Below are 11,637 nucleotides of genomic sequence, written 5' to 3'. Positions count from 1 at the left end.
TTATTATTATTATTATTATTATTATATTTGGCCAATTTTGAAATCCCTAACCCCCACCCTCTTCCTAGTCCACATACCCTGTCCAGCAGAGACTGGGACACTCCTTTCAAGGCAGTTGGGACTGCAGCTGAAGCTTGGGGGACTGCTGGTGTCTGTGGAGATGTTGGTTCTTTACTCTCTGCAGCTTTGTCTTGCTTCTTCAGAGTCAGAGAAACCAGAGCCTTCTCCATCTGAACACAGGGTAAGAGAGCAATTCCATTGGATTTGGACAGAACCATGCTGCGAGTATGCATTGTAAAATTAAGCACAACATATCAACATTATTACCCATTGATTGTTTCAAGTTTTAGAACATTGACCACTATTGAAATGGACATCGTACCTTGGGCGTGATGAGTGAGCGAGCCCTGTCCAGCACTTCCTGAGCGGTGGACAGTTTCTCAGTGTAAGGAGGCTGAGGCAGCAAGCTAGCCAAGATGGCTGGCACAGTGTCCACATTAAACTTTGGGTGCCAGCGGGTCAGTCTGTCTTCTGGAACAGACATCGGTGGAACCAACGTGGACAGAAATACCTGCAGACAGAGAGGTAGATTGTAAAGGGGTTAGCAGAAACTAACCAGTCTAACAGACACCAAAATGTATTCCCCATGTGCAGTCTTGTATAAAAAGTACTTGAAAGCAATACTTGAGTAAAAGTATTGAGTCTTACAGCATCGGATAATAAATAGATGTTAAAAAAAAGAAAAACTGACAGAACTTTCAACATTTCTTGCAAGATGTGAGTAACAGATGCTTAGAGGAAATGTATTGGAGTTAAAGTATGCATTTCATTTAGAAAATACAGTGGTCAAAGCAAAGGTTTTCAGAAATATAAATAACGAAGTAAAGTAAAAATACATGAAAACTGTACTTAAGTATGGTACTTTCTTACATTACAACACAGCCAGTGTGTCAGTGGACACAATAATCTCAGCTCATACCACACATTGTTTACTCTAAAACTTGGGCCTGAGCCATGATAAAAATCCCTCCCCGGTTACTGCCTATGGCAACCCAGGACTCTCACTATTGAGAAAAAAAAAAAAGGCAGTGGCAGCTGCTGACCTTGTGGTGCTGTTTGACAACGGAGACCAGATTCAGGTGGAAGATGCGTCTTCTCTCCAGGAGGCGAGAGGCGGACAGGAGAGGACAAGCTTCATTCTGGTCTGAGGAGGACAACAGGACACAGGATAAATAAACACATTAAAAGGTAGGAGACACATTATCATAAGCACCAATGAAAGGGCCCTGCAGTTAGACATATCTCATTTAAAGAAATAGTGTTGATTAAAAGGTGAACTGGTCAGAGTTGTAATAGATATTCAAATAAGCCAACTTAATAATATTTGTAGAGGAAGAAGAGTGGTCTATATAGAACGAAAAGGGTGTATTAACCAGAGAGAATGATGGGCTCCACGGTGAGCTGGTAGTTGCCCTTCTTAATGTTGCTGTTAAAGGTTGGGATGTTCTTCTCCTGTCTAAATTTGTAGGCCTCGGGGAACACCGTCCGTATCTGACCAACGTGGCTTTCCTCAAATCGCCTGCAAAGGGGAAAAAGAGAAAAGGCAAAGATTAGCTTCTGCAACCTGACAGACACTTCTAACCTCCAGCAGAGTCTGATATCTGACAGGTGACCCGCAAAAGAGGCGATTCCAGGTGGTATTTTACTGTCAATTTTGGTTCTAAGTCAAACAACAAACATGCGGGTCGGATCACAGATAATAAAGATATTAACATAAAAAGAGAACAATTGGATGGCTTCTCTTTTACTGCATTTTATTGATAGCCTTGGGTGTTAATAGGCTACAAACAAAAGCTGGCTCAAATTACATGTGTTTTAAAATCCTAACCAATTTTCAAACCTGGTTGCATTGCGCACATAAAGAGAATTTCCACAGATGTTCCTCTTTCTGATCTCAAACACACACACTACTGCATAGTATTATGATTATAGTGCAAGAGGGAGCAATGCACCACCTCTCATCTCATGGGGAAGCAGATGTAAACAAAAAAAAAAATCAATTTTGTTTACCTGAATTTATATAAACTACAATTAAGAGACATGTAATCAAAATAACTACAATGCAGCTTTTTTATGATTTTTGACTAAGCCAGGGAACAATACATCACTGAATGCTGATCTCCTTTGTGACCCACCTAGACTTCACTGATTTTGATTTAGTTACATCCCAAAACTGAAAGAATCCCTCAGCCTCAATCTGAGAAGTACAAACAGACCATCTCCCGTCCTTCCACTTACTTGTGCATCATGTCCTGAACTCCCTGTTTGATCTTAGGGAAGGTGGATGCCTCACGGCGGTTGTACAACATTGCGACCACAGTGTCCATACTCCTAAACATCTCAGCCAGCACCTTGTACTGGTAAGGCAGAGACAGGCCCGGGGGGGCCGCCTGGGCGAGGTTGTGGTATCGCTGGTACGCCGGCTGCTCAGTGCTGAGGGACAAGAGAAGAGAAAAAATCCTTTAGCTTCTGATTTGGACTATCTGATTTAGACTAGTGGAAATGTAGTGTTCCATCTGCAAAGTACAGATTGGTTGACAAGTTATTGGCTGCCATGTGCTTATGCTCACCAGTCCAGGATTTGCGTCTCACTCTGATTGCTCTCTTTGGCCTCTCTCTCCTCCTTCCTCCGCTGAGCTTTAGCTGTGAGCTCTTTGACTTGTGCTACAGTGAACTTGAGGGATTTAGCATCACAGGTGGCAGGCGTGGCGGTTTTGGGGACAAGGGGGGTGAGAGCGTTGGCAGGAGAACCAGCTGGAGAGGAGGATGTGGAAGCTGAATTCCCGGGAGTAGCGCTGGTTAAATCCTCTGCATGTTTCTTGATCCTCTGAAGACGAGACTTGAGGGCTGCAAGGTCTTCTTTACACAAAGCCTGAGAGAACGGGAGATGCCTTGCTGATGAATTTGGGACTTTAAGAGATAAGTATGGCTCACTCTGATCACAGATAAAGATATTGAAATTAAAGATATTTTTTTTTCTTCTTATAATCAACTTATCCCATGTTCAGACCCCAACCAACAATAAATGTATACTGCAACCTGATAAATGTATACTACTAACAAGTATTGTGTGTATCCAAAGTCTGATGCATCTATTCCTTTCATGCCATAGGGCTCTTTTGATGTCTAAACACTATAAAAGCATAAGCCACACCTTTGCGCTGGGTGACATGTAAATGTAAATGTGCTGTATTTATATAGCGCTTTTCCAGTCTTAACGACTGCTCAAAGCGCTTTTACATCTACAGGAAACATTCACCATTCACACACATTCACACACTGTGGCCGGGGCTGCCGTACAAGGTGCCACCTGCTCATCAGATAAACATTCACACACATTCACACTCCGATGCACAGCACCGGGGGCAACTTGGGGTTCAGTGTCTTGCCCAAGGACACTTCGACAATGACTGCAGGGGCAGGGATCAAACCACCAACCTTCCGATTCGCAGGCAACCGCTCTCCCACTGAGCCACAGTCCCACAACCTGTTCCTTCAATACCAAAAAAACGCACACTGTATACATGTATTTGGACATGCACATTGTTGATTTTTCTTTTTACGGAATTTGTTAATATAAAAATTATAGAGCAACATCTACAAGAAACGTTCAAAACAAATAAACCAAGCCCTGTCATAATTTTGTCACTTCTAACTGAACCTACAGTGTCACAGTGTGGTGAGTGCACACTAGTGAAGCCTGATCTCCAGTCAGTCCACTCCAAATAGTGTTACCTTGCCGGCCTGCCCCCTCTGCGGAGAGCTGTTGGTATGGAGGTTTAGGTGGCTGTCCGCATTCTGCCCAGGCACCGAGGCTGCCGGACCCGAGTGCTGCTGGGTCCCCTCACTGGGCAGGGGCTGGACTGCAGCCTGGACACACGTACAATGAGGCTGTAAGTACAATTGCAACCAAAAAGTACGCAAACTGCACTTCTGGCTTTGGTCAAAGAATGAAGACAAGCCTTAAGGCTACGTTCACATGCAGTCGAATGCACATTTAGATAGTGTGGGCATGTAATTCAAAGATGGAGGGTGAGAAGCTAGGTTCCACCAAAACAACATTAACAATACCTGTGGTGTGTCTTGAGGGAGAACAAGTTTCTTTCTGGCCTTCCTGGTCTTCGTCGTTGCTTTCTCTAAAACTTTAGCTTCTTTAACAGCCTCTGCTTGCCGTCTCTTCTTGGCTGTGCTGTGATTAGCGGTGGCTGAAAACAGGGCTGCCCCGAGGTCGAACTCTGTCTCGGCCGAGGTCCGCTTTGGTGTCCGGGGACTTGAGTATGCATCTTTCGCGGTGTTACTAACACACTCTCCGACGTTTAGCTCGACTGCCTCGTCGATAACTCGGACAAATTCTTCATGGACGGAGGATGAACACAGGAAACCACCTTTGTTTTTCGAGGACGTTGACCTTGTGCTGGTCCCAGAAGCCCCCCGGTCGACAACAGCGCTCCTGCGCTGCTTGGCTGGTTTCACCGGCCCGGTGATGCCTTTCTTTCTTTGGGAAAAGAAATCAGTAACGCGAGCCTGAGACATGTTGCTGTTGCTTGAGGCGGGCGCAGATACCGCAAAGTAAGAAACTACAACAAACTGAAGTCGGTAAAGCTATAAATACTGTCCATCAACAATAGGTCTCCGGAAACGTTCACCCTTCACAGGAAGAAGAAAGAAAATTCGCGCTAAATCAACGAAGCCACGCCTCATCCGGTCCACGTCCTAGGACAATAAAAGTAGGATGGGCCAAGTTGATGAATGGAGCACTCGTTTTAAACTTTAAACGTTTCTTTTATGTTTTTTCACATTGGGCTGTAGGTTACAGAAAATGCAAGTTAACAGCTGTGCTGTTGTTGATTATATTTTTTTGATTTAATTATTATTATTTTTTTTTTAAGTCTTTGTTTGGCGACACTGACTCATCCTTCTCATATTACCCCAGTGTAACAATGCCAAAACACATCTGATAACACACACTAGGCTACTTAATTTGAACAATCTTGGGACATTACAGAGAGCGTTGACTATAATCAAAGCTGATGACATTAAACATCAATTACTTCCTGCTAATCAGCAGTAATGAAGTAATGTGCTGTCAGGACCTAATCAGGTCCTGACAGAACATGAACACGTTTCCAAGTTGTTAAAAAGCATACAATTTGAGGTCATTTAATTTTAAGTAGGCTATCTCAAAATTTAGCACAAATATATCTTCATAAATAGTTCTATATATCTTAGTATTTTTGTTGAATAAACGGATTTGCTCCCTGTGTAATAACTCTGATTGTCTCAAAGTTTCATGACATCATGACAATCATTTACTACCATTATCCCCTGCCTTCACATAACATGATCAATGGCACAGACTAAGCTGGTAAATGTCTCTTAATCAACAACAAACTGTCATCAAGCTATTTTTATTATTTGTCCTTAATTAAGCTATTCATTTCTGTTCACTACTCTGAGTTTTTCTACTGTTGAGTTCTTGGTCAATCAAATGTCCCAGGAAAAAGAAAGTTTAAAAAAAGTTCCCATATTTCATATATTTGATTTTAGAAGCTAATTATATAAGAATAAAAGATAAAAGAAGAATAAGATAGTTAGTTACAGTTTCATTTCCCAACCACAACGTTCACTTGTTTATTTAGTAGCCAGCACAACATCCACAAAGCCTTATCCCCATTCTTAGTACATTTACATTAAAGTACTCTGTGTTAATCATCTCTAATCTAGGCCTATATACACATATCTTTTAACATAAACTATGGGTCCCTTAAATTACATAGTTAGTGCTCTCTTATTGTTTTCTCTGCACTTGTTTTGCAGGTTTTGGGGACAGGCACCTAATTATAGCGAATGAGAACACACCAAAGTAACAGGATTAAAAGCAATGTCTTTATCACTTATAGTAAGCCCACTTTCATACACAGTGATCAATAATATTAAAAGGCGTAATGGGCATTTAAGACACAAAATAAGGGATTCTTCCCCTTACTTATTAAACACAAAAACTTAACGGAGGAGCTTTCCAATGTGACTTTGATTAGGGCAGTGATTCCCAACTTGGTGGAAAAAGGAAACATCTGAGGGGTTAAAATGGATTAAATGTTAAAATGATGCAGCTCTGTTACCGGTGTTGTAATGTAACGAAGTACAAATACTTTGTTACTGTACTTAAGTAGAATTTTCCCATATCAGTACTTACTTTGTTATTTATATTTCTAGAAACGTTTACTTGTACTCTACTACATATCCTGAATAAAATGTATTTAAGACTTTTACTCAAGTAAAATTCTAAAAGGTGACTTTAACTTCTACCAAAGTTATTTCCTGGTAAGATTGTTACTTGAAGTATTGCGTTCAAGTACTTTATATAATACTGTCTGTTGCCCATGTTATAGCCTGTATATATTTGGCTACTTTTCACTCACCCTACAGTTTTTATTTGTACACTGGGGGGCGCCACCGACCAACACAATGCCATGAGGCTCTACTGTGGTTTCAAGTAAAACCTATTTCTAGCGCCAGCATTGACTGACATAGTCATTTAAGAAATGCCAATGTATAAACATGCAACACATTTTGAAACCCATGCACAGTAGACTACACAATAAAAAAATATATATTTACAATTATTTATTAACGCTCTTCTTTGCTTAGGATTCTCATTACGCCACAACTTTGTAATTAAACACCATGGTGGAAGAAGTAGGCCTATTCAAATACTTTAAAACTTCTAATACCACACTGTAACCTAATAATACTCTGTTACAAGTGCTAAAAGTCCTGCATTGAAAACAATATTCATACAATGCTTGATAACTATACTATATGTTAAGTAGTTACATCATCAGGAACATGTAACCTATTGAAAGTAAAAGTAGGCCTAGCCTATACTCATGCAGAAATATCCCAAACTGGAAACGATAAACACAGTTCTTTCGACCAACCAAAGTGTTTAATCGACTAATCATTTCAACTGTTGGCCTACACAAATCTTAATTTGTAAAGTTGTAGGCCTGAAGCTGTCAAATTAATGTAGGCTAGTGGAGTAAAAAAAATTCCTTATGAAATGGAGAGGAGTAGAAGTAGAAAGTGGCATGAAAAGAATTACACGTAGCCTGCCCTACCTCAAATGTGTAAGCAGGCCCTCAGTACTTAGGTAAATGTATGCCTACATAGTGAAACCACTGTTAAACGCAGGCTGGACAGCAGAGTCCCAAGCTGCAGTGTTGACTAGCTGGAAGCAGAAAGAAAGGCTGGACGTCCTATCTGTTGCAGCAGCAGGGAGGTGACCAGCAGCAGAAGCGGCGGCAGCAGCAGCTCAGTGGAGAATGGCTCCTCTATGAACGCCCTCAGACTTGCCTGTGAATCACATTTTCCACCTACATCACTGTAACTTCAGACTGGGCCCCTCCGAAGGAACACATGCAACAAAACCTTTCTCTCTCACCGACAACTTCTCTGACACGAGGACGGTCTCACACACAAACAAGAAGTCCAATACAATCGATTTATCGGGATTCGGGAACATTTTTTTTAGACTTGAAGACTTCCCACTAAAGTTTTTTTGGATGGAAGATCATGAGCGAGTATCGGAATAATGGTCTGTTCATTCCACTGGCACATTTAATCAAGCAACCCCGATGGAGCCGTATAAGTTAGCGAACAAGTGTTTCTGCCCTGGTCTGTGCAGTTATTAATATGATATTGTTGCCTGTCGGGGACTGAGTATTGATCTACAGCCTACTGCCATGGATCTTCAGGTGATTGTCTGGCTGTTCTACTGCTTTCTGATGCCCACCGTGCTGTTAACAGGTAAATAACTTGCATTTTGTTGAAATAAAAAAAGAACTGTAAGACGAACATGTGCCAAACTATCAGCTTCCATCGACGTTGACGGGAGAGCTCAAACTCGAAAAGTCGCCTACTGGGTGGTAACTGCGGAACCAGCTGGGGGGGAAACTGTACAAACTTTGCAACAACTTTAACAGTTTTCCAGCAGTTTTTCAGTGTCTGATACTGGATTGATAGCCTAGCCTACAAGGCGAAACAACGTGACTGCAAACGATACTCAGGATTTCATTGCCTAGTCCTACTACTTCACTACCAACACATGTAGGCTAAATGGGGAATTCATAATCCTACTCCTAGGTATATGAATCTCAAATAAAATCTCAGTCTGGTTGGAATAGGTGTTGGTGTCGCCTCCCATGATGTTACGATGTGAAATTCTAGAACGCAAAGCTGTGGGGAAAAATGAACTTAATTCGTTAAGTGATAGGCTACTGGTTTGGGCTTAGAATATAAGCCGAATGAAGTATGACTCCAAATCTGTTTAACAGGTCATAAGTTATTTTCTACCAAATGTGCGCGTTTGCTTGTAAGCACAGAAAACCTTAAAATGACAGACATTTCAGTTAGTTTCGGCGATGATCATTTTGTTCTCAGCCTAACCTTGCCTTGATCGAAAGTGAACTGTGACCTGTGATGCACATGCAACTTCAAATGTTACTAGTTCACATGTTGACAATGCTGGAAGATCTTCTCAGTTTTAACTGTTTTTGAGAGCGGGTGCACATAACTCCATGGTATTTAGATTCCTCAACATTTGACCTGTCATCCTGTCATTGTTTCTTTTAACGCTTAGTCTTCTTTTGTGGTGTTCTCAGATTGTTACTAACAGATATCAACATGAAACTTTCCCAGTTGATTACTTACATTAAGACATGTATTTTTGTATTACAACTTACCTGACATTTTTTTTTTGAACTTTATTGCCCAAACTGAACATTACAGGCAATTTTAGACTATTAAACTTTTTTTTTTTTTTTTCTAATCAACGAAAATAAAAAATAAAAGTAAAAATAAAAAAATAAAAACAACAAAAGGGTCACCCTGTGTTGAGCTTCATTCAACAACCATATTGGCTACATAGAAATAGGACCTGACATTTTTATGTTGGTAACAATAAGGTAGCCTACACAAAAAATAGGTAGGCTAGTTAATGATTAACCAATGATTAGTTATTGTTTTTCAGACTGGTAGTTATTGTTTACTGAATAAGTAACAAATGGTTGGTGACTGTTTTTTAGGCTGGTAGTTACTGTTTTTTGAATGAGTAACAAATGGTTAGTTAATGATTAATTTCTGATTGACTATAATTCAAGCATTAGTACTGTTTTACAGACTGGTAGTGACTGTTTTTGTAATGAGTAACAAATCGTAGTGACTGTTTTTCAGACTGGTAGGCATAGTTACTGTTTTGTAATGAGTAACGAATCGTAGTGACTGTTTTTCAGACTGGTAGGCATAGTTACTGTTTTTTGAATGAGTAACAAAAGGTTAGTTAAGGATTAGTTTCTGATTGACTGTGATTCAAGCACTAATGGTTAGTGACTGTTTTTCAGACTGGTAGTTACTGTTTTTTGAATGAGTAACTAATGGTTAGTGACTGTTTTTCAGACTGGTAGTTACTGTTTTTTGAATGAGTAACTAATGGTTAGTGACTGTTTTTCAGACTGGTAGTTACTGTTTTTTGAATGAGTAACTAATGGTTAGTGACTGTTTTTCAGACTGGTAGTTACTGTTTTTTGAATGAGTAACTAATGGTTAGTGACTGTTTTTCAGACTGGTAGTTACTGTTTTATGAGTGAGTAACAAACAGATAATGCGCTATCCCAGAATAGATAAGCGGTGTAGCCAGATCATACTGCAGCGCTGACACAGCGCTGTAGAGATAGGTCTGGCTATGCAAGACTAATTTACAACTCAAGGCTCGAGCCAGCTTACATGGCACATAGAATTCCGGTGAGAAATGGCAGCTGGAAGATTACACTTATCTGAGCTACAGCAATTAGGTGGGACTTCTATTTCCTGCTTTTTTTGTCATAAATATGGTGAATTGTTCTTGGATGTGGTTCATGACTGAATCCTTTCCAAGGCATTGTGGGATAGCAGGCAGCATGGAACTGAGATGTGGAAAACAAATGAGTGGCTGAAAGTGGCGGAAATGTGCCAAGTTTATGTGATAGAAGAGGTGATTATGGAAGTTTTTGGGATTCTTCTTTTGCATTAACCTTTCCCTGCAACATTATAAAGATTAAAAAAATATGAAGTGGTGGGTTGTTTATTAACACAATTCTGGCTGAGATAGAGTGGAGAAGCTACTTTGTATATTATGTTAATCACTTTTAGGAAATAATTCAGCAAAATTATCTAATATGCAACAGTAAATATAATTATTTCAACTTTTTTCCACAATTTTGAAGTGAACATGTGGTTCTACAAAAGCTTCTTATATTTGGTCTCTTACTTAATAACACCACAAGATTTTGCAGAAATGAAGACTATTTTCCAGATTTGACAGATGAAATCAATCACTTTCTGACATTACCCCTTTCAATTTGAACAAATGATTTTCTACATGTTAACCTACATGAGAGTGTTAGAACATGGTTTGATTTGACTAATCAGAAGGTTGGTGGTTCGATCCCTGGCCCTACAGTCCCATGTGGAAGTGTCCTTGGGCAAGACAGGTGGGACCTTTGAGCCACAGTGTACGACTGTATATGAATGGTGAATGGTTCCTGTACTATGAATTAAGTAGTCGTAATGTCTAGGAAAGCTCTACATAAATAATTTACATTTACTCTCAAGGTTGACCCGTAGTGGACCACAGCCCCTTCTAAAGACACATATCTTCTTCAAAAATAAACAGTATCATTTTTGATCATCGGAAAGACACACAAACAAGGTTATCCCCAAGTTTAATACTTTTGGGCCGCAATAATAAAATATGCGAATTAGTTTATTTTGTGTCCGCAAAACGTAATTTTCAAAAAACACGTAAACTTTTTTTTCTTTAAAAAAAAACTCTAGTATGTTATAAATATTTTCTCCTGAGAGGCTCATGTTGTGCCCACTGTTACGACTGCGGTTAGAAGCCGTTGTATGGGGTTACTGTTTGTGTGTGTTTCAGTACGCTAAACAGGCGGTGTGATCCCCGGCTGGGGATTGGTTGGTGCCATGATCCTGATTGGAGCATCCACCAATCGGCCAGCTATGTTTGGGGCCTGCTGCTTTTAAAACCACCACACTGCCGTGCAAGCGAGAGCTGTACCTCCATTTAGTGTGCTGCCTCTGTGCCAACCACTGTGTTTGTGTGACTGGTAAATTGTATGTATATTGTGTGCTAGTTCTCTGTAGCAATCAGGCCAGGTTGCTAGGTTAAACTGTGTGGGATCTGCTGCCAGCCCTTTTGTGTGTTAGCTGTGTTAGCTGTTTTCCTGGAGCCTTGTAGCTGCAGTGTTTCTGTACTGAGAGTCAGTAAGTGTTTGATTCTATTTAGTGTATTGGTTGAGTAGCAGCAAACTTCTTAGTCTAAATTATGAATCCCTATGTTGTTTATGATTTTCTGTTTCAACTCAAAAAGTCTATTTCCACCATGTTCCACTTCTGGGATTGCTCCGTTGTTGCTGGACACTCTTTTCGTCCGGATGTCCGTTACCTTCTGTTTTCTCTGTGTTGGCATTCTAAACTCCGGTGGACTTCTGAGGACTATGGTTAACTGCTCCTCAGATCTCT

The 11,637-nt window shown here is 40.3% G+C and overlaps 2 protein-coding genes across 4 annotated transcripts in view; one reads left to right on the top strand and one right to left on the bottom strand.

Annotated features, from left to right (window-relative positions):
- cdt1 (chromatin licensing and DNA replication factor 1) overlaps window positions 1–4,761 on the bottom strand; it is a 7,130-nt gene extending 2,369 nt beyond the window's left edge. Inside the window, exons 1-8 of the mRNA XM_032527480.1 lie at window positions 4,132–4,761; window positions 3,796–3,930; window positions 2,631–2,932; window positions 2,299–2,493; window positions 1,434–1,579; window positions 1,104–1,204; window positions 383–571; window positions 78–230 (exon numbers count right to left, since the gene is read on the bottom strand). Coding sequence (XP_032383371.1) covers window positions 78–230; window positions 383–571; window positions 1,104–1,204; window positions 1,434–1,579; window positions 2,299–2,493; window positions 2,631–2,932; window positions 3,796–3,930; window positions 4,132–4,593 — 1,683 coding nt within the window. The 5' untranslated portion in view covers window positions 4,594–4,761. The remainder of the gene's footprint in view (window positions 1–77; window positions 231–382; window positions 572–1,103; window positions 1,205–1,433; window positions 1,580–2,298; window positions 2,494–2,630; window positions 2,933–3,795; window positions 3,931–4,131) is intronic.
- A 2,570-nt stretch (window positions 4,762–7,331) lies between these two features.
- piezo1 (piezo type mechanosensitive ion channel component 1 (Er blood group)) overlaps window positions 7,332–11,637 on the top strand; it is a 134,191-nt gene continuing 129,885 nt past the window's right edge. For all 3 annotated transcript variants that reach the window (XM_032527470.1, XM_032527469.1, XM_032527468.1), the window contains exon 1: window positions 7,332–7,869. In XM_032527470.1, the coding sequence (XP_032383361.1) occupies window positions 7,806–7,869 (64 nt within the window). In that variant the 5' untranslated portion in view covers window positions 7,332–7,805. The remainder of the gene's footprint in view (window positions 7,870–11,637) is intronic.

Source organism: Etheostoma spectabile, chromosome 10 (assembly GCF_008692095.1).
Source record: "Etheostoma spectabile isolate EspeVRDwgs_2016 chromosome 10, UIUC_Espe_1.0, whole genome shotgun sequence".
NCBI lineage: Eukaryota > Metazoa > Chordata > Actinopteri > Perciformes > Percidae > Etheostoma > Etheostoma spectabile.
Note: the sequence above shows the minus strand (reverse complement) of the source record. Positions and strands in the feature narration are given on the sequence as shown.